This window comes from Rhea pennata, chromosome 24 (genome assembly GCF_028389875.1).
Source record: "Rhea pennata isolate bPtePen1 chromosome 24, bPtePen1.pri, whole genome shotgun sequence".
NCBI classification, from domain to species: Eukaryota; Metazoa; Chordata; class Aves; order Rheiformes; family Rheidae; genus Rhea; species Rhea pennata.
Window position 1 is genome coordinate 1,685,351 of NC_084686.1, and position 25,968 is coordinate 1,711,318.

A 25,968-nucleotide genomic window follows, 5' to 3' on the forward strand; every position below is an offset into this window, starting at 1 on the left:
ACAAGAGTCCCGGCAAGCAAGCGACGGGACAGAGGGGGAGGCAACGGAGGGGGTGCAGAAGCGCTCCACTCCGCACGCGGGGCCCCGGCCGGCTCCGTCGCGCCGCGCTCCCCCTCGCCCGGGAAAAGAGAGTGGGGTGTGGACGTGAAACGAAGCAGCGCGGGCGGGAGGCGCCGGCGGAGGTGGGCCTTGGCCCCCGCTCTCCTCCCGCACCTGTCGGGCGGCTAAACATAGCGCGGGGAGCGGGGCCGGCGCGGCCGCAGCGCGGGCCCGTCGCCGCGCCGGGCTCCCCCGGCCGCGCGGCCCCCGTGGGCGCTGCAGCGGGGGCGAGGAGCCGCCCCCGGCGGCTGCTGCTGCTGCTGCTGCAGCCCGGGGTGGGGGGGGGGCTGTCCTCACTGCAGAGGGACCCCCGCCATGGCCCCGCTGGCTCGGCCGCTTGCCGACTGGCGCAGTCGGGGGCTGCGCGCAAGGCCAGCGTATGGGTGCCGGTGCTCCCCGGGCCTGGGCCAGCAGGTTTTGGCACGCTTGGGCTTCACCTATTTAAGCAGCAAGTAAAAGGAAGCCAGGAACAGGGCAGGCTCTCTGGGCCTCAGTGGAGTTTTATTACCTTCAGAAGACACCAGTGGCACAGCTGCACCGCTTCTGCAGCGCATCTCCCCCTCCCTCCCCTTGCAGGCTCTCCTGGAGATGGTTTTCACGGGACGCGGAGCTGTGCAGACCAGGATCAAAGCTGGAGAGCGGAGGCTCTGTGCTGCTGTGCCCCCACTCGGGGGTCTGGGAGAAGAAAGCCAGAGACATCTCCCGCAGCCCCCCTGCAGAGGACAGTCCCAGCAGCAGCTCTGGCACGGAGCGAACAGCAAAGTGGCACCAGTGCTCAGGGGAAGGGCTGCCCGCAGCAGCTGCTGGCCTGTCCGTGGGAGCAAGGGTGTCTTGCGTACACGTACTGGGTAGAGTTTACACACTGCAGCCGCCCCCCTGGGGCACAGGGGGTACCTCCAGCGGTCTGCTGTCGGGTTGCTTCCTTTCTCCGTCACTCTGTTTCTTCCCGTCCATCCACTCCGCCGGGATCACCCTCCTGGTCAGCTCCACGTAAACGCCGTTCTCATGGAAGAAAGAGGGGTGCTGCAAGGGGCAAGGCGTGACGCTCTCAGCAGGCAGCGGGGCCAGCGGGCGCGGGCAGGGGTGAGGGCGCTGCCCTCCGGCCTGGGAAGGGCCCGGCGGGCCCTGCACGCCAGCACCCTGGGGAGGCCCTGCCCGGGGGTCGCTGCAGCCCTCCCGCCGCAGGCAGCCTGCCCACGCCTGCCCCAGCTCGGGGCGGCTGCTCAGCCCCTCACCATGGTTATGTAGGTCTCCTCAGCTCTGCTCTTCTTCCCTGCGTCCTGCTCAGCCTTGGGTGCCCCAGCTTCGGGGATTGAGGAGTAAAATCCTTCCTGTCAGGAGGAGATCAGGATTGGGACCAAGCAGTTGCCAAACGCACAGGGGCCTTCCCACTCGATCGCAGAACCAGCACGGGGCTGGTCGTGCCTGCCCGGCGCGGGATTCCCTCCCCGAGCCTCCCCCGGCTCACTGCTCCATCCGTATCTCCTCCTAACGGCGAGCCGAGCGCGACAGCAGGACCGGGGCTCGCTCCGGCCGCCAGCGTGGCTCTCCCGCCCGTGCCCTCGCTGCGGGGGGCTGGCCGGCTCCGCGCCCCCTCGCGCTCCCCTGCTTCCCATCCCTGCCTTTCCCTTGCCACCCCTCCCGCCGTTCCCCTCATTCCTGGCTGCCGCCGAGGTGGCCTGGGCGCTTCCACTCGGATCGGCCTGCTCCGCCGGAGCTCTTACCTCCGCCTTGCTCTTGCTGCCGCTGTCTCCGCTCCTCTTCGGAGCGGTGTTGGCTGCAGACCTGGAGAGAAGGCAGCAGCAGCGTTAGCTCAGGCAAGAGGCGTCACGGGCTCCTCCTGTCCCCGACCTCCCTCTCCCGGGACGGTAGAGTGCCCTCACGCCAGCCCGGCCGTCCCTGCCTTGCCTCTGTCCTGCGGGCGCGCAGTGCCCGGCGCAGGCTCCCCGGCTTCTCCCGCGCAGGGTGCGGGTCTCCCAAAGCAGCAGGGAGCCCGGGAGATCGGGAAGCAGGGGGGAGGTGTGCCAGGGCAGCGCGACACTAGAGGGCAGCAGGAGCCCGAGCCCGAGCCCCGCTTCGCGGCAGGGCGACGCGCTGGCCGGGATGAGGCCTCCGGTTCCCCCAGCTGCAGCCCGGATGCGGGGCAGCCAGGCCGGTGCTGGTCAGGGAGAACAGGTGCAGGAGGGACCCGCGGAGATGCTCTGCTCAGCCCTGAGAACCCATTGCTAGCTGGCAGTGGTACCTCCTCCTCAGGCCAAGTCCTGCCAGGAAAGCCAGCACAACAGCCACACAGCCGCAGCCCACAACCATGCTCCAAAATCCAGCGTTCCCCAGGGCTGCAGAGGCCTGGGCACCCGCTGTTCCGTGTCCTGCCGTGGAGACACAAGGCAGGGAGGCACGTGGACCACAGCCCTGCCACCCAGGAACTGTGCTGGCAGGGCTGAAAGCCTCTGCAGACATGGCCCCGTCCCTCCCCTGCATTGCAGGGCCCGTGGGGGACGGGGCACGGAGATGCGAGAGGGAGCTGTCGCAGGGCACGCACCTCTCCGTGCCATGGGGCTGACGTGCAGCACCGTGTGGTTCTTGAAGATGCTGCTGTGCTGCAGCAGCCGGATCTCGCACACGTACGTGCCGCTATCATTCACCCGTGCGTCTTGCAGCTGGATGGAGCCATCCCAGCGTGAGATGTCCCCCTGCCACCGCACCCGGTCCCGGAAACGGCCCACGGGGATGCTATGGTTGCTGTAGTAATAAAACACCATCTCCTCCTGCCAGGAGGTAGATGGCATCAGGTGAAAGGAGCCTAGGGGACAGGGCACTGCCTGTGTGTGTTCCTTGTGCGAGAGCCCTCTGATCTGCTGACTTCCTCTGCCCTCAGTGAGCGTGCTCTGTGTGCAAGAGAGCCCAGCTCATTCCCACACGGTCTGTGGAAAGCCCCAACACCCTACGCCGAGAGCTGCAGGGCCACAGACAGCATGTGGAAGTATGCAGCCACCAGATAGGGGTCTTCCCACCTCATGGCCTGGGCCAGGCAGGCTTTCCTGCAGCCTCCCAAGAGCAGTGATGCTGACCTGCTCACTTGTCCTACCTTGCCACCTACCCCTGCGTCAGTCCCACCACCGCTCTTGACTCACCTGCTTTCCAGCTCGTGGCACGCGCAGCCAGTCCACTTTCACCATGGTCCAGCCCTTGGCCACCGAGTCTAGGAGGTGGCACTGCAGCAGGACAGAGTCCCCAGAGTAGGCTTGGAGCTGAGGCTGCATGAACACCCAGCCAGCCAACCCACTGCATATCTCTGCCAGGGACAAGGAGAGCAGAATGAGTCCAGGGAGGACTACAAGATGCAGCCTGCCCCTCCCCACAGATATCTATGCTCCAGAAAAGCCTGGGGTAAAGGGACTGGCCAGTGCAGAGCATGACAGCGAGGCCCTCCTCCCTGTACAGGCAAAGCCTCTCCCTGAGGCCTGCTCTTGGTGTGTCTGGGAGGCAGGGCAGCACGTCCTCCCCGGCCTGAGTAAGCACAGCAACTGGGGCTGCTGTGCTCCTTGAACAAGCTATGCAGAAGAAAAGGCAGAAAAGTCACCTCAGGACTCGTAGCACAGCCCCAGCCCTTCGCTTCTCGGAGCCAAAGGCTGTGGCTCCTGCAGGGTTATTCTTGTGAGTCAGTGGCTGGGAGAACCAGTGTTGCTGTCATCTCATGAGGCCAGAGGCAACTCAACATGAATTTCAGTTCCTCCTTTCATAACCTGTCCATGTGGCTTCCTTACTTCTTGCTCACAGGCTCCTGACCTGGGCCTGAGACTTGTGTGGCCACATAACTACTGCTGAAGGTTTCTGGAGAAACCAGTCAGGGGAAACAAACAAAGGAACATCAAAGAGCATGGAGCTGACACAGCCCGCGTGAAGCAGCTGCCGAGATGGGGGGCCAGAAAGCGTGTGTTAGGAAACAGAAGCAACGGGGCCTAAGAAATCCATGTGGCTCACCAGCACAAACCCTCCATGCCCCAACGTCCACATAGTCAAAATAGCAACAGAGAGATGCAGCTGCATGCCTGGAAAAGCAGGACAGAGCAGAGCCCTTGAGAAGAGGGAAACAATGCAGACCGCAAGGAGGAAGAGAAAGCACTGCCAAAATATGGCTGGAAGAGGAGCAACATCTCTGGCACTCGTTTGTCAGGACGCAGTGAGCTGATTCAGGGGGAGCTGCTTGGGCAGGTAGATGTTTCCTGGTGTCTTAGCCGCTCTTCCACAAGCCACTGAGGACTAGGCCCTGACAAAACACCCAGTACTTGTCTAGTGCCCTGTGAATAATAAATGCAAAGTGCTACAGTTTCCCAAACAAGTTTCTTTAGGCTCGACCATCTGTGGAACCAAACTGAAGAATATGCCTAAGGGGCTCTGAAGAGGAGCCTAAGGGAGCCAGTTGCGTTGAGCAAAGCCAAAATCAATACCTTGGAAGCCTTTCCTTGCATTTAGACTTGCAAAGCAGTTCTAGTCTTTCTGAGCAGAGCAAGGGCAGGTCTCCACACAAGGACACACTTGCAGTTCAAGGCCTAATATGTAAGCTGGGCAGGAAGGGAGCGCACAGCACGCACAGATCAGAGGAGTTGCTGGTCCCCAGGAGCAGGCTTAATGCTCCCAGGCCTGTGTGCCTGCAAATCCCCAATAGTAACATTTCCACCAGAGAGACTCTCACAGCAGGAAGAGACTGGATAGGTCTTTCAGCAAAAGCAAGGGGGAAAGCACACAAGGTGGATAGAAGCACCTGGATAGAAGCACCAGGATGACTTACAGCTTACCCAGCAACGTCGGCATCAGAGGCAGGGTCAGTAACACCTTCATCTTACTCTAAAAAGAACAGCAGAAGATTCACATAGGTCAGCTTTCCCTGGCAAAGGACGCCAACTGCTCACAACTGAATTGAACCACAGAGTCAGTAGAACACTTTCTTCAGTTCTTTGGACAGGGATGCAACCGGTACTTCTTTGGACGTTCAAGCTCTTGAAGTTAGCCCCACAAAGCACTGTTAACAGGTGGGAGCCTGAGACCCAGTGAAGCACAAATGTCAGATACTGCTTTCTTTGTGAGTGCTCTGAGCTCTAGAAAGGAAGAGAGAGAGAGAGGGGAGGGCTCTGCCTGAAGCACCTTTGCATTTCCCCCAAGTAATGAAACTTTCCGGTGGTTTGAGGGTCGAGTCTCTAGCTGCTGAACTGAGACGTGTAGAAACGTTAATTCTGCTCAGATAGCAATGCAATGGTTTTTTCTATTACACACTCAGAGAAGTTTGGATACAGATCCTAAAAACACAGACCCCTCATGCTGGGCATAAATTTCCTGCCTCAGGGCGCTGCACGTGGTGAAAACTTCTGCTTGAATCCTCCAGGGTCTGTTCAAACAGAGCCGTCTGATCACTGCATGCAGTTTGACCCTCTGCAACTTCTGTAACAATGAAAACTGGCCTCTTCTTTCTACATACGGTAGAAATGTCCTGAAGCCCAAGGAAGAACTGTCATTACCAGCAGTAAGCTAGCCAGTGCTCACGCATGGATTAAAATGCAAGAGGTGCTTGATAATTCCTTTTTCTTTCCCAATGCATTTTTCTCAGTGTGGCAAGCTCCTAAACGCCCTTATAGACTCAGGCAGGCCCAACAGCAGCTGCTGGAGGACACACAAGTCTGTTCTAAGCTGAGAAACAGTCACAAAGCCTTCGCAGTATGTGCATGGCTTTCTGGCCTACAGTCAATGACATAAAACCACCTCTACTTTTCATCATCATCCTCCTCCTTTCATAAACAAAATCCTGAGAAGTGGCATCAAGCCTGCTACGATTCTCTCAAATCTGCCTTTCAAAAACAAGAGCTGTTTGGGTGTTGGGTTTCTTGGAGGCGGAGGGGAAAGAAACATGTGGTTTGAATATGCTGTTTGCATTTCTGCCATGATACAATTTACTGTGCAAATCATGCTCGCTCTGAATATAGCGCACACATGACCTACAAACACAGCAGATTTCATGCTCAGCTCCAAAGCTCTCAGCTGGTGCAGCACTTCTCAGAGCCATAGCTTTCCAGGACCACCTCCATTCCAGATTCCAACTAGGAGCCAACTTAAAAAAACAAAATAGCCTTCAGTACGCAGAACTCCCCCCCTCCCCCCGTGAGGTTTATGCTCGGAACTTCCAAAGCTCTCTACATTCAAGCTGCTGTGCTATTCAGAGGCTGTGACTCTTTTCCTCAAATCCTTTCTAGACTGAATTGTCCTATTTCTCAGAATACATTCTCATCCTGCCTTTGAACGCACGCTTGCCAGGTCTCTTTCTGCGGCATGCACAAGTAAATGAGTGCACCATGCACATCATCTGAAGGCAGCACCCGCTCACCAAGGCTGTTACGGTTAATACAATACTGACGCATCCAAATTCCTCCACAGGATAATTACCTTTACTGAATAGATCGAAAATGAAATATGCAGACATACCACCCTTGCGTTTTCCTACTTTTGCACATGGGATCTGAACTCTGAGCACTTCTAAGTCTCCCCCATTCTCTTTTCAGGAAAAGGAAAAAAAAAAAAAAAGTAAACATTATAGCAAACAATACTCACCCTATGTGGCCTGAGGCAGGCAACCTGTCTTGTGTGAAGGGTTCTTCAGTGACTAATTCAGAGACTCTGAATGAAGCAGATAGTAAATCCTCTTGAGATTTACTCAGTTAGCAGCCTTTGGTTTCAGGGCTCTTGTTTCAGGTTCAGTTTGGTGGTCACTTGTAACTTGCAAGAGGAAGTTGACAGCCAGACTGGGGTACTGACAAATCAGGAGGCAGAAGGGACCAGTACAGAGAGGTGAGGAGTATTACAGATGTGTACCTGTGCCTGAGTGCAGATAATAGGTGTACAGCTTCATAAGGAGAAGACATTCACCACAGATACAAGATGTGACTCAGTCCCAGTCCATTGACTGCAGCAGCCAGATATGAGCAGTCATTATGTAGCAAATCACGAATGGAGAGATTCTTGGCAAGAAACCTATGCTCCCCTCTGGCTTAGTTTTTTGGGGATCAGAGCAGGTTAATCAGGAGCCACAGCTTAGCAGGCATCTTATGGCCAAAAAGCCGTTGTCAACAATGTTTTCATGGCATAGTTTGCTTCTCTATTTTCAAACACAAAGACAGGACACACAGCATAGGTTGTTTTCTGCTGGTTCCCCCCCCCCCCAATCCCCAGTCATTTTAAAAGCGTATTTTCATTTTCTCCCTTCCTATGGGGTACCACAGCAATTGCCATATTCTACTCCAGTAAATTGGTTTTAATGGAGCACAGAGCAACTTCCATGCAGCTAGCAAAGGAAGAGAAAGCTAAGCTTTGCTCATGCTCAAAACTATTCACAATCCCAAACACTATTAGCTTCCAGGTGGCAACCTAGCTTTGGACCATAAAAAGGTGCGCCTAGAATATAGTCCACTATTTAAAGTGGTCTCAGTTAAAGGCAAACATTTTATAGACAAGAGCAGTTACTCATTTCCAGAAAGAACTGAATTACATACTGTTCCTGAAAGTGGAACAGCAAAGCCACTTCCCCCTGGGCTGTAAAATCAGTCCCATCAACATCCTTTCTCTGGACAGTTTTGGTTAGGAGAAGTATTTTGTCACCAGGAAGCACCAACTTTCTAAATATTATTTTATTACAGGCAAAAGAAAAGTATATTTTTTATCTGGAGGCAAAGGACTACAGCTAACCTGCTTTGCAGAGTCAGGAACACAGGGACAATTACAGTGACTCCAACACACGTCAACATTGGCAGTCATCGCAAAGCTCCTAAATGGGGACAGAATACATGTTCCCTTTTGAGTCAAGTCTGTTTCATAAACATCAATTCCATCACCACAGAACAATTTCTAGAGGTAAGCAGCTGGGCAGAATGGCAGGTTTATGACTTCCTATAACTCTGCAACATTTACCTGTATCAACCATAAAGACCATAAATAAATAAACCTGCAGCCCAAAAGGAAACAAAGCAGTTTATTAGTAATGGCACAAAGTTGGCAGTAAACATTGACACATATGTAAAGGGACTATTTGATCAATGCCACATACAGAAAACAAGTAGAGCTCTTCGGGTACTACACAGAGAGGAATTCCACTGCTCTCATCTATGATATCCATTATTGAATAACGCTAATGAAAGAGAAAGTACTCTCTCTCTTACAGGGCAGTACCGACATGTTTGACTGTTCCTTTAAAATTGTACCTAGAAGAGACAAACAACATGATTGTTCTCCTGAACATGGAGCCTTGCTTTGAACACTGTCTTCAGTCAATGCCTGAGGTAGATAGGGTTTTACGTTATCCCAGGTCCACAGTCCCCATTTGCATTTCTGATTTTAAATCAGTTATATGTGAATTGGGCTTCACTTCTACACGCACTAGGAGGTGCAGGTACTGATGCAGTTGTTGGACAAAAAAAATTAAAGGCAACAATGTAAGATAACAGTACTGTGGCAAACAGACTTAAAAATAAAATCAGAAAACAGTAGGAACAAAGTGGTCATGCTGTAATTAAATGGCAGATCACCCCAAGAAACAATTAAAATGCAGTTGGTTCCCATAATCCAAAGACCAAGCGTGCCAAATACCAATCTAGTCAAGCTAGTATAAGTCTTTGGCAAATATGTTCCAAAAGAATTGAGAAGAAAATTTTGCCAATGCACAGCGATCATCACCTTAGAGAGCTGCCATATTGCTCTGGATTAGTTTGTGCTTCAGGCAATTTGATTGCAAGGGCACAGAAAAAGAGGGATATCACCATGACAATAAACAGATGAGCATGTAAACAAAGAAATACGCATTGTCAGATTGCTGGTAAGTAACAAGCTGTACAACTGTAGGCACTGAGGTTGCTGCAGGCACTGAGGTTACTGCGGGCACTGGAGAAGTGAGGTTTTAAGAGGTTTTTTTTTTTTCCAATAAATTAGAAGATTTCAAAAATCTTTCATCATTTCTGTGCTTGAATAAAAATGAATTATCCCATCAGCTTTATTTTTCCAACCCTTCAAGAGCAGAGCAGCTCCTTCAATCTGTGTTGGTTATCCAGCAGCCTTCGTACCTATCTAGCCAAGATTTTCAATGCTGAAATTTCGCTCTTTATGCATAGCTTTGGTCACTCATCAGTATGGCTCTTCCTCATCCGTGTCCTAAACAGGGAGTATGGAGAAAGAAATTGAGTCCATGTGTGAATATGTGAAGCAATTCACGACTTCAACAAAATTCTGAGTCTATTAGGCTTTTGACAAGAGCTTAAGTGTTTCCCCAAACGGTGTGCTTGAAAAAGCCATATGTCTTGTAGTTACGTAACTACTTGCAGCTAGATCTGTCTGACCTGTCACAGACAAACACAGATGAATTGCCACTGCATAATCAACATGGGAAGCATGTTTTAAGAGAAGCAGCAGCTAAACCTCAAGCAAGAGACGAAACATACCAAGGGCAGATACCAGCCTTCCTAAAAAGCACCACTAGTTCCTACAGAGTAGGCCCAGAGCAGCCCAAGTCATTGCGTTTTTCAGGTATGACCAACCGCAGACTTTCAGATCCCCATCGTCCGTTCTTTTAACCATAGCAGTCATTTTATGGCATCTTCATGCTCCAGCACTGCAGCTCTCAACTTGAAAAGTGGTTCAAATATAACAGCCCTACCCAGGAAATCTCACCAACTTTGCAGTCCATTTTTAGTCTGAACAGTTTCATTATTTTATACCATATTAAGCATGAAAAAGGCATGTGACAGGCACTTCAAGAAGCAGAAATACTAAAACAAGTAAGGCAGGGTGTCCAGAAACTTGCTATGCTAAATATTTTGATATCAGAGAGTCAAGTTTCAAATAACTGACAAAATACTCAATAGGAAAGGAACAGAATTATAGCATTCAAATCTGCCTTCATTTGAAGGATGAAAAGACAATAACCTTTTCCATTTTTTTAGATCTCCAACTATCTGATGGCACTTCTCTCACTGAATCTGGGCTCCCACTTTTTCCCCCTCTCCACTTCCAATACTGGCACGGTGCCTCCTTGCTCCCCAGCATGTGTCACTTGCAACAGCCCTTCCATCTCCCATGGCAACTCCCCCTTTTGGATAAAAGATTTTCTGCTTTTCACACTTCTAAAAATTCTCATTCCTGATACTGCTACTTTGCAACCATTGCATCTGGTTTAGGACTTCAAATATTTCATAGGTAATAGGTAACTTGTATAAATTGCTCATTTTTTATTCTGTATTTAATAAAGCATAGAAACTCTCAGCATACACCAGTTTGAAAGCTCATGCATTTAATACATTTTAAATCACTGGCATTAAAACAGCAACATGTATTTAATTCCTTAACATACTCCTTGACTATGTATTACAAAGGTGCACCTTGCTCTGTATGATATTAAAGAAAAAACAAACAAACAAAAAAACCACTCAACTTAGGCATATTCAGGAGCTTATCTCTGGAGCATGATACACTTTTGGCTGTGGCAGTTAATGCCAGCATGCAGAACTTCAGATGCATTTTTTACAAAACAAATATAGCAAGTGGGAAGAACATTTAGCAATTCCAGTACAACACATACCCAGTAACAAGAGTTAGCCACTACAGTAGCAGGTGAACAGAATTAGAAGACAACCTGCACCTCACAAAAAATCCTAACAAACAAAAAACCCTGAGAGTTCAGCAGGATTGTTGTGACCAAAACAGCGCAAGTAGGGAGATCTTCAAGAACGATGCAAGACTGCATGCTCCCATCTTTGCAAAAACAAAGCAGGTTTAAATATTTCTGCCTCCATTCCCCACTACAGAACTATCAAATCCAGAACATAGAGCCCAAACCTGGCTTTGCAGAGACTTCACAGAAAGTACACAGGACAGTAGCTACCATTTAAAACACTGAATTTTCATCTTGAGATGCGAGCTTTGATTGCAATACGTACATCAAATGAAAAATCAGTTTGGTGTATCTCAGGATAACTTTCCTCCCCAGGAATGACTGGGGGTTCTAGTTTGACTAGCAGTTCTCACTTCCAACAGCCCAGTTGTGGAAAACAGCAAGGAGCATAAGCCTAGCCCCCTGGGATGCCTCTCTGCAGCCCTACCTGCTGCTCTCAGCACCTCCCCCGAGTACCGAAATTGACAAAACCACTTACGAAAACATCAACTTTCACTTACCACACACTTCCAGCACCAGATTCTGAGGCTCCCCAAGCAGCTGTCCATCTCTGCGTGTTCAGGCCTGCAGAACAAGCACAGGATTAGGTTGGACTCTTTCCCCCCAACATACGCACTTGTGTCTCGTACAGACTGAATTCTACCTCTGCCACACTGAACTGAAGGCTTTTCCTCAGCCCTTTAATTCTGCATAGCAAATTCAAAAGGAATAAAAAGGGTTAGGTCCCTTATTTCCAAGGCAGGCATTTCATGTAACAAGTGCTATGAAAGAGTATACAACAAATGTTGCTCTTGGAAAACTTTACAAAACTAACCAAAATACTGTAGTAACCTGCACTAAATTTTAGTAATGAACTCAGTGCAGAACCAGGTTCAATTCCAGCAGTAGCAGTGTTGTCTCACTATTCTCAATGCAACCACCATGCTGAACCCTGCTAGCAGAGCATCCTCTCCAGCTCAGAAGGGAATTCAGTCTCTCGAGTCCATTCCATCCTTGGCGTTTCTGCTCACACCATTATCAAAGGAACTGGCTGGCATTATTTAGCCTGTGTTGTTATGGACACTAGATATCAAAACCCACATCAGCAATATATCTTGCTGATATAGGCTGAAATAAATCTCAACACAGAAGTGAAAAATTCTCTAACCATAACCTGTTTCAGTTCCACCACTTCATGCTGTTAACAGAAAAAAGAGGATATATAGCATGTAGTTTATGCTCCAGCACAGGGATTTTCCAAAGGCTTGCTGACCACTAGCTAAATTAGGCTCACGAGCAGTAGATCTCAGTGGCAAAACTGCAAGTGCTGAGGGTTAAAAAATGAAGGACTGCAAAGAAGTCTTGTGCCTACAGGATGAAGTGGAAAAATAGGATTTAGGTTCCAGCCTGAACTTACTCATCAGACACTTCAATGGAGGATTTCTTGCAGCCAGATTTTTTCTTCGACCTCAGCACTCCAAATTTCCTTCCCATCCTCACCAACAGCAGAATGACCACAATTATGGAGGGAAGAAATACTAATATGGACAACAGCATTGCTGAAGTTAGCTGGAAGGAAAGACCTGCAAGAGAGTAAGAACAGCCCGGCTGTATCAATAGTAAAATATGACTTTCTTTAGTTCCTGCGACAGTCATCCGGGACACAGGCTGTTGGCCTTTTCATATAAAACACAGAGCTGGCAGAGTTGAAACAGCTTGTGATCAAGTCTGCAGGACTCCTATCCCATATCCTGCTCAGCAGAGTGCTTTGTATACAAAATCTGCAATGGAAGGCAGTCACAACGCATCTTTATCAGCATGTTCAAACTGCAAATCTAGGGCAGCTCTCACATGTAGGACAGACAAGGAAATGGAGCATTACTAAATTAAGTATTTGTGGTATGATAGCATTTTTAGACGAATATTTCTTATACAGTGCAACTTATTCTACTGTTGCTAGATGGGAAGACTGGAATTCCTGAACTATGCACTGAGCATCCAGGAAAGCAACCAGTCACCTTTGATCAAATCTGCATATGTGCTAAGCCCTCACGATGTTCAGGGTGATCTGTGCTTCTGTTGTTTATAGGGAAAGCGTCCTGTTCGTGCTCAGGCTAAACAAACGTACATTTCTGTTTTCTGTCTTCACCGCAGTTTCCTCCATCACTTCCTGTTCCTAATGAATTAAATGGTTCTCAGTATATTTAGGTTAAGAAAGAAGGGCTAAGGTAACTCTTGCCGAAATTCTGACGTGGAGCTTGAGGAAACCAGTTTCACATGTGATGCTCAGCTTGTAATATTCTGACAAAGATGAAATGCATCACGTAGATGAGGGCTTATTGTTGAAATGGAGGCTTACCCCTCTCCGTAACTATCAATACTGTCTGGGGAATGTTGTGGTACACGTCCGGAGGATTCTTCACGCTGCAGATGAAGGTCCCGTTATCACTCATCACTAGGCTTTGGATAGCAATGGAAGCATCACCCTTGGCAACATTCCCAATCCAAGATATTCTGTCTTTGAACTTTCCCACTGTTGTTGGGTAGGCCACAGATTGATAATGAAAAATCTAGAAGAAGGTAAAGACAATAATTGCTCCAATAAAACTCTCTCCTAAGAAATCAAAGTAAACTCCCTCTTTGGATTTTTAATATAAAAGAATACACGTTAAAAAGATGGATGGAATACTTCTTATACAGGAGACCTCTCTGGGTTCCTACGTGGCAATTCTGAATTAGTCCCATTTCATCAAGTCTCCAAAACTTCTATCAACTGGCCTCAGCCCCCGCATCCATCGCTGTCCCCCCGCCCCCCCCCCGACCATCTTGTTCCCTTTTGCAGATCTTCATTTGAGAAACAGAAGCAAGTTCCTAGCCTCGTGCAGTTCTTTAGCTTCTGCTTCCTGCAGTTTTCACCTGCTGTCCTGTCTAGGGAGACTTAGCAGACCACAGGTCACACAAGCAGAAGTTGTTCTAGATACAAGGACATTACAAAGAACCCAAACTCTTCAGGCAGTAGCCATCACTGATAATCCAAAGATGTGCATTTTATGTTTCTGCCTTGAATGAGAGATTTCCACTTTCCGATTTATTTAACAACACTTAGCTTTCACAACGGTGCCAACAAGACGAAGTAACAGTCCATAGACCTTAGAGACTGTCATCATTGCTCTCTTCAGACTGTCATTACACACATGTTCTTATCACTCCAAGACAAGATATATGAGCAGGCAACTACATGACAGGACTGCAAGGGTACAGCTTCTTTCAAGAAGCCTCTCAATCAGTTTCTTCACAGTTATTCCATTCATATCTGCATACAATATGCACTTGTCAAAAGCCAAAGATGTAATTTATCATCATTATGCTATTATGTATTGGGCTTTTTGCCCAAGGGACGCTAAAGCAATTCTGCATAGGAGATAAGGTAACAATGAGAGTCTCAAATCACAAAGTGATAGAGAAGCACACCAAGGCAAATGGAAAAAAAAATTTGGTAGGATTTTCAACATGCACAGAGGCCTGGCCAGTCTCCACTAGAAAAGGCTCCCCGCTCTACTTACTGTCTCCATGTGACCACTCGTGAGGGGTCGGTATGTCCAGTCTACTGTCAGGCTCTCAGTGATGGGAGAACTGGATGTGAATGAACACTTCAACAATGCTTGTTCACCAGTGAAAGCTTGCACTTTAGAACTGGCTTTAATTTCCAGGGAAAGAGCACTGCAGACACCTGACGGAGGAACAAGTCCAAAAGACAAGGATTAGATTCTTGTTGCAAGGCACAGGAGCGAGGGTGCCCCAGAAGTACTGACGCATGCACCACCTGACCTCAGTTCAAAGACAGGGGCACAGCAGTGGCTACCTCCCCATCACAAAATTCACAAAAAACCCAGACAAGTCCCCTAGTCTGTTTTCTGCTGGATTGAGATTAGCCCCAGTAAAAGTGTTTATCTGGACAATACCACCAAAAACCTACAGCTATTAGGATGTGGAGATGCACAGGTTACAGAGCTGAGAAACTCAATCGGGGACTCTCTGAGGAGCTCCCAAGTGCCAGCTTTAGGCTCCTTTAGGGCAGTTCTGGCCCTGCGTGACTCGCCCCAAGCTGACATGGCCAGCAACTCGCGCACGTCCCGGGTCAAGACCACTCGGCAGCAGCAAGCCCCCGCGCTGCTCGTTTTCATGCTGTGCAGCAGCTTCTGCCCCGTTCCGCTGCGAGGGGGCATGCTGCAGCCCAGGGCAGCATTCCTGCCCACCCGTCAGCCAGGGCACCGTTCGCGCTTCCCCGCCGCACGCCTCCTGCTCCGGGTTGCCAGAATCTATTACTGGGGTGCTCTGCTCCCCCTGCAGCGCTGCCCCGCCGGCCGCAGCGGACGCCGGAGCCGGCCAGGCTCGGCCGGGGCAGGTATCTGCGCAGGTTTACCCGCTCCCGTGCCTGCTCGGGCAGCTATCAACGCGGGACGGAGGAGCTGGCAGCAAACCCCTCTCCGCGCCAGCCCGCGATCCCAAAGGCCTCGGCGCGGGCAGCCGAGCGGCACCAAGGCGGGCAGAGGCCGGCTGCGGGCACAAAGCTACCGGCCGCCGCCGCCGCCGGGCCCGCGAGGCGCATCCGGGCCGCCGCGGAGGGCCGCCGCGGAGGGCCCCCGCCCGCGCCGCGCCGCTTACCGAGCAGAAGCAGCAGCCCCCGCGGGACGAGGCGGCGGCGGCCGCCGCCGCGCCGCATCCCGGCCGCGCCGGCTCCGCTCAGCACCGCAACATGGCGGCTCACCTGCGGGCGCGCAGGTGAGGGCGGGGGCGGGGGTGGGCCCAAGATGGCCGCCCCGCGTCGCCATGGCGACGGGGCGTCGCCGCGCACCTGGGGCCGCGCCGGGCCTGGGCCGCTGCCGGGGGCTGCGGGGCGCGGAGCGGGGGGCAAGGCCGGCCGGCCGGCGGCGCTGGGGGCGCGGGGAGCCCGGCCCTGGCGCCCGGCGGAGGCCGGCCGCGCGGAGCGGCGCTTTAACGTCGCGGCGGCGGCAGCCCCGCGAGGCGCGTGCTCCCCCAGCGCTGCGGCAGCCAGGCCGCCTGCCACCGCTGTGCCCAGACCAGGTTTATTGATGACTCGTGTGATAGAAAAAGAAAACGCGCAAACAGATAATGCGGCAGGCACGTTACACGTAAAGTCATAAAGTCATAAAGATGCTCTTTACACAAACAGGCTGATATTTTGATTTAGCACTGGTCAAATACAGTAAAAGCTCTGTTGGTTTTAGCAGCTCGGGGCTCTGTCTCCGGCCGAAGAAGCCTGCTGGAGCGGAGAAGATGTGGCAAACGCATCAAAGGTAGGACGCGCTGCCACGGTACTAGCCTGGATCAATAAGCAGCGTCCAGGGAAAGGGAGCTACGCGTGCCGCTCTGGGGAGCCCGGGCCGCGCTGACCCCGGCTAACCTGCAGCGCAGGAGGGCGGCGGGACGAGGAGGCGAGCGGCCGAGGCCGCGGTCTGCTCCGTGGAAGGCGGTGTTTCCAGCTGGCGTGTTTTACAAAGCTTAGCAGAAGCTCAACGTGACATAAACATCCATTGCTAAACCCCGTTATACTGCGTAGGTTCCCAAACTGTAACTTTTTCCATGTAAAGCAGCAAAGGAATTTAAAACACTTTATAGCAACTAGCCGCTCCTCCGGTCCCTCATCTACAGAGTCTTCTTTTTTAGCGACATTCAAGAAGTTTTGAATGTCAACCCAAGCGTACCTTTTAATTTTTAAGGTGCAAGAGTATGTGTTTGCTCGGACACTTTGCAAATCTCCAGCTAGCTATCTTGGCATTTTGTTCAAATCTTGGGGGATTTTTCTTCTTCCGAGCAGATTTCTTTAAATTCTGCAGGTATGAAGACCAGAAGTTCCTTGCTCGTGGGGCAATTTCCTCCTGTTTTGCTTCACTGAAGGAAATAACACCTTGCAACTTACATTAGTGTCACCCTCTTTTCCTGAAAGAATGTCAGGCTGAGGAGGGACACCATACTTGCAGCATGAGTCGTCTGTAATTCAGCTGTGTCCTAACAACTGAAATTACAAGCATTCACCATCTGCTTTAGAAGTACCTAAGAAGAAAGATGATAAGGAAAACAGAAGTACGTTACTATGTTTATTGTTGAAAATTAAAATAGTAGATGCAACTGGTGACCTCAGAATTTGAGTGGTAAAAATTATGCTGAAATGTTTCAGCAAAGCTAGCAAATCCTCAAACAGGTTTCAGTCTTCCTGTAGCAATTTAAAACAGTAAATATTAACTGAATCAAAAAGCTGATTCAAAACTGGTGAAAAGAAATCAGTTCACTCAACTGTATGCACAGAACAGGTAAGCAGTGGAAAGCAGCAGTGCAGGCTTTCCTAGCAATAACCCTCAATACTAAGGTGGAGAAGCTTCCTCCGGGGTTAGGAGGAAGTTCTGCCTCCACTGCCATTCAGTCAGCATTCTCTCTCTGAAGGCTCTTCCACGAGCAAAGTGTGACTGCGGTCTCAGTAGTTTGTGTTTATGGCCACCATGACCTGTTAACTATGAACAGAGGTGAAATACCTAAGTAAAACCTTCTTTGAAAGCCTGCCGTAACCCTGGGACAGTAATTACAGAATGTTTGAATAGATACCTGCATTGTATATACTGTTAAAGACCTCTAGTCTTCTAATGGAGTGGCTTCCTTTTCTTCTCTAATCTTCAGCTTCTCCTTTTCAGTACTGTTAAAAAAATAGCAAAAATTAGCATCCAATATGCTGAGCAGCAGCAGGAGGTTCAGAGTTACATATAGCATATATAACATATAACAAGAAGTTATATGATAAGGTAATAAGCCTTTTACGGGGATAGCAACCATAGCATCAGGTGTATGGAGGAAAGAGTGGAGTGATCTGCCAACCACCACAGCCACAGCTGGCTCCTACTCTGAGTGGGAAGCCACTTTGAAGGGCGAGAGCTAAATGAGGACTCCACAGTTCACTCATCCTGGGACTCTGTTCTGACTGTGAGTAAACAGCCAGTTATTGCTATTTGTGTTGGCAGTTTTGTAGATACTTAGTGTAGAAGCCAAGCCAGTGATTCTGGCCATGAAGATGCACTTGACCATGTTTCCCAGCAGCCTTTCTCTTTCCTCTGTCCTTACAGTTCTGTGTCTGCCACCTCAATCCTCTTCTCTTGCTGTTTCTTCCGATGATGTCGACAGAAAATCACGACTATCACCACAATGATCATCAGAACACAAGCCGACCCGATGGCCATGGCCAGAAAGTGGATTTCTGAGAAATGCACTGCATGGAGAGAAACAGGTAAATGAGCAAGAGGGACATATTGAGGGGCCCAGTTATGAGGCTGGGAACCTGTATCGTCTGAAAAACCTTTCCTCGGGCTCCTTTCTCCTTGTAGCCATTAACTCCTCCCACATTCTCTTTATAATCCCTTTTCTTCCATACATTTTCCCAGATGAGGAGGAAGACCTGACAATGCTTTGCAGTAGCTAACTTCACATGACCTCTGAGGGCAGTTCCTGGCCTCTCACCTTTCTGCACAACTTTGAGTCGCACTTCACCAATTGTGCCATCAACATCTGGTGGGTTCTTCACCTGGCATGTGAATGTCCCATTGTCAGAGGGCTGCAAATTCCAGATCATGATGGAAACATCATTACGCTGAATATTCCCATCCCAGGTGACTCGCTCTTTAAACCGCCCCGTAGTCATCTTGTAGGGCTCCTTGAGATAATAGAATACCTACACAAAAGGAACGAAACTGTCACTGCTATGCAGTGTGCTGCACGTGTGATGGAAGCAGTGCCTGAAAGTCGAGTGGCACAGGCAGAGGCACATGGCCCAAGAGAGGAGAATTGTGATGACTCGTCCCTCTCAACGAACTCTGAGGCCATTTCACTCCTCAGCGTGATAGTACCTTTGCTCCGTCAGCCATGCTACCTCTGTCTGGCTTAAGCCTAAGGCTGTGTTAGGCTCTGTTCGGCTGTCTTTCACTTATCTTACAGTACTTGTTTACCTGCTTACTCTGCCACGTTAGCCAACGCAATCCATTCCTTAAGTCCAGGCAGTGCAGAACCTTAGCTTGGACATAAGGTTCAACTGTGATAGGAGCAGGTATGGTTTCATCAGGCCCAGGATACTTTAACCCTGCTTACTCATAAAACTAAAAATAATAACTGTTTATTTAACCAGAGTCTGAAACAAAACTTTTTCTTACATTAATTTTTTTGAATAGCAGAGAGACAGTCCAAGATGTACATAACTGTGCACAGCTGCTGTGCTTGCCCATACCTACACCTGGATTTGTTACAGTCACTGGGCTTACCCAGTGCTGTGCCTTGGGAGAGATTTGTTCGAGCAAGTCTGCATCAGTGAAATGGAGTGTAAAGGTCTCACTCACCGGCTCATGAGAACTCTGGTCCTCGGGCTGGAAGTTCCAGGTCACCGACAGTCGCTGGCTAATAGGGCTGCTGCTAGAAAAGGTGCATTTTAAGCGGAGGTTAGTTCCATTCACAGCATCCACCTCCTTGGAAGTGTGAACTTCCACAGCTGCCACAGGCCACAGTGCTGCAGGGAAAACAGCAAGGGGTTAGAGCTAAGGAAAACTACTGTCTGGGAGTAAACTCAATGCTTTTTCTTATCTACTCTCAAGCTATGATGAAGCTTGCCTTATCTGTTCCTGCTAATGTTTAACCTGATGATCACAAGGCTACAGATTTAATTACTGAGGGTGCAGTCTTACATATGCAAATTCCAAGAGATCCCATGTACTTCCTGGCTTTTGGTGATATGAAAGCCACGCAAGCCTGGCAGTGCTGGCTTCGGGGGAAGTTTGCATTCATCTGAGTGGATGGATGGTACAGAGCTTTCTTGGGAGAGTTGTGACTGTGCAGGTAAATGTGTACAGGTCTGACAACTGTTTGAGTGGAGGCCACTGAGAAACACTTGTCAGTAAGGGCAATAGATATCATATTGTTTTTTGGGGGAAATGTCTCTCTCACCTTTTTGGGATAAAAAAAGCTTGACACCTGGGAGGTGCAATTAACACTAGCAATACACGTTTGCTGCTGATGGGCACTAATGATGCCTTCTAACTTTTCTTGCACTGGTCTTGGTCACCGTCTCACAGGTGATCACATTCTACTGCACTATACTCCCCAGGCAATTCCCTTTAGAAAGGCAGCCGTGTTCTTCCAGGTAGCACTGCTGAGCACCTGTAAACAATTGCCGTTACCCATCCCAGACAGGCCAGACAGACTTTCCTTTATACGTTTTGTATTATCAGTTTGAGTGTCCTGCCTATTATAGTAAAAGCTGTTCGTACTAATGCGAGAAGTGCCTGTTGAGAACAGCACTGCTGGACAGCTATAGTCAAAACAGGTTGGGGAACTCTGTGCAGGAAATCCTCATGGTAAATCTGTAAGCATTTGTTTGTCAAAGAAACATCCTCTTTAGTTAAGCAAACCACCACAGCTGCTGCCTTAAAAATAAGTTAGTATCAAGTTAGGCTACCCAGGAAGATAGACAAGCAGTAAAAGAGAGAGCATAAAGACAGAGAAAGAGGAAAATGGAAAATAAGAAAGCAAAAGGGTTGTTTGTGGAGATGCTGCTCAGGTTCAAGCTCCAGTCGTCCTCTAGCTTGCCCTGCTGTTCTATAAACAGTTCAGCGAGTCTAGCAGATTGCTGCTACAAAACCAGTGATGCTGTAGGTTCCCACTTTTTTTCCTCTATGATCACTGTGTTGCTTTCCTGATCGCCTCAGCTCTCTGAACTGTCAAAACCTAGTTCATCTGGGTTAGTTTCCACAAAACAACAGATACGATTTAATAATCATGCTGCTACTGCCAGTAGCAGTCCCCCTTGTTCCTGAACATGTACTCCCATAACTTTCCTTTTACTCACTGGTAGAAGTAACCCAGCAAAAAAAAAAAAAAAAAAAAAAAAAGAAACTAGCAATAATTTTTGGTCACTATAGGAAGGTAAATTAACCCACCACAGTGTTGACTCAAGCGAAAAATAGCTTATCTAGGCTAGTAGAGTGTACTTTTATAACAGAGACGGCTAGTATATTTTCCTGTATTACCTATTTGGTTTTGTGTGATAATTCTCAGTAGCTGGATAGGCAGTCTAATCTTTAGATCTGTGGTCTAGTCAGTGTACTTCATAATCTGAATATGCAATGGATTTGTCTTTTTGGAAATAATTTCTTGCCAAAACTTTCTTGCCAAATAATTTCCTCTCTTAAGGAGAAAATATTTGAAATGCCAAAACATTGAAGGTGTTTACATTTGAAAACTTCATTGGCATAGATCATGTTTCACAACCAAAGAGCCAATATCACTTCTTCCTTTCCCTTTAAGCTTCTTAAAAAGAGCAAATGTAGGAATTGAATATAAAGCATTTTTTCACAACAGGTTACCAAAAGTATCTGCGTGATGATGTGTTTGGAAAAGGAGGACATGGTGTTCTTAGACCAAATTTTGTTTCCGGTTGCATTGATATGAACCACTGAAAATTCAAGTAAGTTTATTATTGTTCTGGGTTCATTGCAGCATAAAGGAGCTAAACCTAGCCCTGCTTAATAAGCTCTGATTGTCTAGTAACAAAGACAGTGAAACAAACATCCAAGAGTAAAGTCCAGAGTCCTGCCGGGAGCAGGGAGCGAGGCAGGGGCCGAAAAGATGTGTAACTGGAGCTCAGAATGAGCTCAGTGTTCTTCTTTCACTTGAACACACCTAAACCTGTTTGTCCAAGAAACTCAATCACTTCATGTCGCTCGCAGTGAACCCAAGACCGAAAGAATCGCAGTAATCATCCACAACATGTCTGAGACTTCTATAAAGTCACTGCCTTAATGAGGTTGGTAATTTACTGAGCAGAAGAGGAAAGTCAAGATGCAACTGAGGCCAGACGAAACCAGGTTTTCTTACCTCGGAGCTGTACCCCAAGGAAGAGCACAGCACCCAGCCACTTGGGACCATGCATCAGGAAGACAAGTTCGTACTCCGGAGACTAAGCGGCACGGGTAAAAAGAACTTCGTTTGGGGCTCCCGATGAGTTCATGAAAACCTTCCTGGGAAACTAGAACAAATTCCTTCCTTTCAGCCTGGCCTGCAAGGCAATGTGAGCGCTTCCTCCTGCTTGAGTCACAGAGCACTCCCCTGCACAGGCGCTGAAAGGCAAGGTGCGGCCAGCACAGCTCACTTCTGCAGGTAAAAGAGAGAGATTTTCAAGGTAAGATTGATTTCTTCTACTCCCATATTCCTTTGCTCTTTTGTGTTGCAATCATCCCTCCTCCCAGTTTCCACTTGAAACCACTCCCCTCTTGTGGGAGGTAATTTTGCTCCTAAAAGTAAATTTGCCTTGAGGTGCCTATAGCCTAAGGAGATGAGGGCTATTTGTTTGACAGTGAAACCTGTGAACAATAGAAAAAAGCAAGCCAAAACAGGTCTGTGGCAGCAATGAACGCACGCATCCAGAGGATGGAAATGTCTTACTGAAATGCAGATTTCTACAGTTAAATGAAGTCATCATTCTGTAAGGTTACTTAGTTGCAGCCATCCCACAGAAGAATTGTGAGACTGAATTAGCAGGTGCTTGAAAACTTTGTGGAAAAGTCAAAAGACAATTACACTGGACATGAGTCCAGCCCAGTGGCAGTCCAGGCACAGCTGGGGACAGCTGCTTAACAAGCAGCACAGGGAACTAGAGAAACTCAATGGGATGCAGAATATTTTGCCGGTGGAGTGTGGCAGTTGTCAGACTGTGGAACTGAGTTGTGCATGTGTGTTAGCGAGATAAGGATGTTTGCATGAGAGGGCCATAAATCACTTTCCAGCGGAATTTGCTGCTGGCTGTGGCTCTGTTGTTATCTGGTCCTTGGACTGTTTCCAAACAGTCATGCTAGGTTATGAGCTTTGATTGTCACTGGTGCTAACTGTCATTGCAGTGGTGCCAAGGCAGGGATAGGGAGAGCTGCACGAACTTGGAGCATTTTGAAAGGTTCCCTTTAGCTGAGGACCAGGGTGCAGAGCGAGGGTGGTCTTGCTGTTCAGCTGTGTGCGCTCCAGTTGGGACGTTTTGGGTTAGCTGGGGCGCACTGAGAGGACGTTACAACTGGCCAGAACAAGGCTTTGATGGAAAGAGGACAGCGGCAGGACTCTCCGACTTCCTGGTAATGAGCAACCATATGGGCATCTCTCTTCTCATTCGCTGTCATAACATCCTTGCAGCAGTTCCTAGGAAAGTACTGAATGTATTTTTATCTTTTAAAATTCAAGTTAAAAAAATGGCCATAAGAGAAAGTGCTGAGTCCTCAGCCACAGAAGCTGTCCACAGAGCAGCACAGGGAACCCTGTCTCTGCCAGCATGTCACTGCTAACAGTTCAAAGATACCATGACCTCTATTTCCACGAAAATAATTTGGCTGTATATTAGCCCTTCGTCATGGCATCTCCCCAGATTTCCACTCAGTTACTATTCTAAAACATCATTTAAATTTCTTCCACTGCCACCGTAAGAATTTATTACTCTGCGGGGGTTGCAAGTGGAGGATTTTTTTTTTCCTTTGGGGGTTTTGTTTGAAACACCTGTAAGGCAGTGCTTAGCAGGCAGTTTGCTGGGGTTGGTCTGTTGTGGAAAAAAAAGCATCATTCAAACCTAGAGTTAAAAGTTACCTGCAGGAATAAGGTGGTGAGAGGTTTTTGTGCAAAACTGAGGTGAGAAAACAAGGTTAACATGAATAATTGTTCTGTTGCTGTTCTGGGAAGTGTGGAAAGGGATTTCCCAGTGTTCCCATATGATTGAAAAGGTGCTGATTTTTATGACAACGTAAAAAACTTGGGGGAAGAAATGAAGTTGCAAAAATGAGAAGGAGTGAGGGAAAAAACATTCCAGAGGGGAAAAATGACAAGGGGAATGGAAAACGGGGTTTTTCATCTGGATTAAGACTATTATGCATATGTGTAAAACTGATGCATCTCTGATACGTTGAGCGCTCTGTGTACACACCGTGTGTGATCAGAGCGCGCACACTATAATCAGTGTACCCAGGCGAGACCTGGTTGGGATAAGTCCTCCCTATGACAATTCTGCAGAATCCCACAGCTTGCAGGTTCCTAGTAGTGCTGGAGCTGCTCTGTAAGTGCCACTCAGCAACCTCAGTTCAGGTCTGAACTTGCAGAGCTTCAGCACAGGCTGTGATTTTTGACCATCGTATCCTTTCTCAGGGCAAGGAGACTGGGTCAGTCTTCCCAAGCAATACTTTCTTGTATTGGGAGAAGCTGATCTGTTTTAATGGCAGTGGTTTTAGAGCAAACATTTGGTCATGACAGGCTCTCCTCAGAGGAGAGAGGGTTTATTCAACGCATTGCGCACTGCAGCAAAGCAAGGAAATGTGGTCCCAAATAGGGCTCCTGGAGTTTGTGCTTTGGGAAATTGAAGCTGTCAAGTCTTGAAGCCTGAAAATGCATTTTTATAATGGGCCCTGGAGAAGGAAAACATATTAGTGCCGTGGCATTTTCTGAGAATGCTGACACAGGACTCTCCGGTGGGGAGGGCGCAGCTCCCGTAGGCTGTCTTTGGACAGCTAGTTCCGCCCTCTCTCCTGGGCCAGAGAGCACGACTCAGGCCTCTGCTCTACCTGTCAGCTCAAGCAGTCAGCTTTCACTCCATTTCAGTGGGATGGTAAAAAAACATTAAAAGCTGCAACTAGTAAAACCTAGAGCTGTGTGTGGTGGGTTCCCAGGCTCCATCTGTCCAAAATGTCTCGGAGATAAAAAGCCAATGCAGACTGAGACAACAATGTCTAAAGACTGCGTTTCAAATCTCAAAAAGCCGAGAGTCGCCCGGTAAGGCCGTGGAGTGGCAGCTATCTGATAAATTCTTTGCTCTGACTCCAGATACGCCCTGCTACTAAGACTCTCGACTCATAGGTCATGCTCAGAACGTAGGGGCACAAAAAGCTTCAAAATCAACGAATGTTTTCTAGACAGTGCCACAGGACTTGGCAGGCCAGAGAACCAGGCATACACCTCTGGTTCTGGTGCTTGTCCACTCACATGTTCAACCAGGAGCACAGGTGTGTGGTTAGAGCAGAGAGTTGAGCAGCAGGGCTGTGCAGCTTCCTTCCTCAGTCTGCCGTATGATTTTGGCTCACAGCATGGGTGAGCTGGTTTCTGGAACGTGCTCATGAATTTCCCTGGTGCTGGGTGCCACCAATGACACGCTGATCATCAAAAGCTGAGGCTCCCCCAGCTACAGATGGAGCAGTGCATGCTGCAGGCACTTGGCTCATCCAGCGGTCAGGCTGTAAGAGTTTCAAGTTTAGTACCTTGGCATTGTGTTGTGTTTCATTACAGTAGTGATCACAGCAGCCGTACATTCTTCCCACAGACAAGGCTTCGGCTGCCTAAGATCGTCTTTCTACACTGCAGCAATTTACTGTCTTCAGGCAGCTTGTGTACAGGCCAGCAGAGCAAGTGTGTTTCTTGCTGGAACTGCGCTGTTTCACTTTGGCCGTGCAGCAGCAATACTGGCTCTCAGTTAAGACCACATGTGCCTAACACACAGGACGGGGAGGAGGGTTTTTTTCTGATCTTTGCTTGCAAAGTCTGTTACTAACCTTCAACATTTTGTTTCAAAACAGGTGCTGACTCTGATTGCTATGATGCAACTGTGTCCCAGGCATACTTACTAGTAAGTTGTCAGTACTAAAAAAGTAAAAGAAATGTCTGTCAGCTAAAGAGAGCCCCACAGCACTGTGATTAGCAACGCCGTTAAGTGGTGAGCTCTTGGGAAGCAGTAAGAAGCTGGCTCCATCCTCCCAGACATCTGGAAGGAATTCAGACATCCATGGGGGAGCAGAACCAAAGCACTCTTGCGGAAGGAGGGAGCCTTGGCTGGCTTTGCAATGTCTCCTTTGGACATGTTCCCTAAAATCCCTGCTGTTCTCACAGCCACTTGAGCAGCTCTGTCAGCGTAAGTACTTCTGTAGGCTGCAAGTGCAGGGAGACAGAATGACAGTAAGCGTGTTCCCATTTTGCCCACAGCAGCATCCTTGCTGGAAGCAAAGCCCTGCCGCAGCCCCATGCAGGTGTGGAGGGCTTTGTCTGCCTGAGGTAGAGGTCTGGAAAGAGAAGGTTCCCTTCTGTTCTGCTTTATGAAGGCAGGCAGGAGTGACCCGTGTGAGAGCAGA

General features: G+C 48.9%; 3 protein-coding genes across 3 annotated transcripts; all 3 read right to left on the reverse strand.

Annotated features, from left to right (window-relative positions):
• Positions 1 to 593: 593 nt before the first annotated feature.
• On the reverse strand, positions 594 to 3,362 carry LOC134150475 (junctional adhesion molecule-like). The gene is made up of 6 exons (XM_062594399.1): positions 3,234 to 3,362; positions 2,642 to 2,867; positions 2,342 to 2,468; positions 1,824 to 1,884; positions 1,335 to 1,430; positions 594 to 1,122 (listed from the first exon to the last, which is right to left on the reverse strand). The coding sequence occupies exons 1-6, from the start codon at positions 3,360 to 3,362 to the stop codon at positions 955 to 957; spliced, it is 807 nt and encodes a 268-aa protein (XP_062450383.1). The 3' UTR covers positions 594 to 954.
• A 5,887-nt stretch (positions 3,363 to 9,249) lies between these two features.
• Positions 9,250 to 15,470, reverse strand: LOC134150637 (myelin protein zero-like protein 3; the record flags this gene model as incomplete). The annotated part of the gene is made up of 6 exons (XM_062594699.1): positions 9,250 to 9,285; positions 11,302 to 11,365; positions 12,198 to 12,363; positions 13,140 to 13,350; positions 14,344 to 14,510; positions 15,446 to 15,470. Coding segments are annotated over 6 exons (660 nt in total), but the record flags the coding sequence as incomplete, so codon positions are not given.
• Positions 15,471 to 16,799: 1,329 nt separating this feature from the next.
• LOC134150634 (myelin protein zero-like protein 2) lies at positions 16,800 to 21,758 on the reverse strand. Its single transcript, XM_062594696.1, has 6 exons — positions 21,704 to 21,758; positions 19,174 to 19,340; positions 18,305 to 18,515; positions 17,912 to 18,056; positions 17,402 to 17,489; positions 16,800 to 16,855 (listed from the first exon to the last, which is right to left on the reverse strand). Exons 1-5 carry the CDS (start codon positions 21,756 to 21,758, stop codon positions 17,429 to 17,431), a joined length of 639 nt encoding a protein of 212 aa, XP_062450680.1. The 3' UTR covers positions 16,800 to 16,855; positions 17,402 to 17,428.
• Positions 21,759 to 25,968: the final 4,210 nt, after the last annotated feature.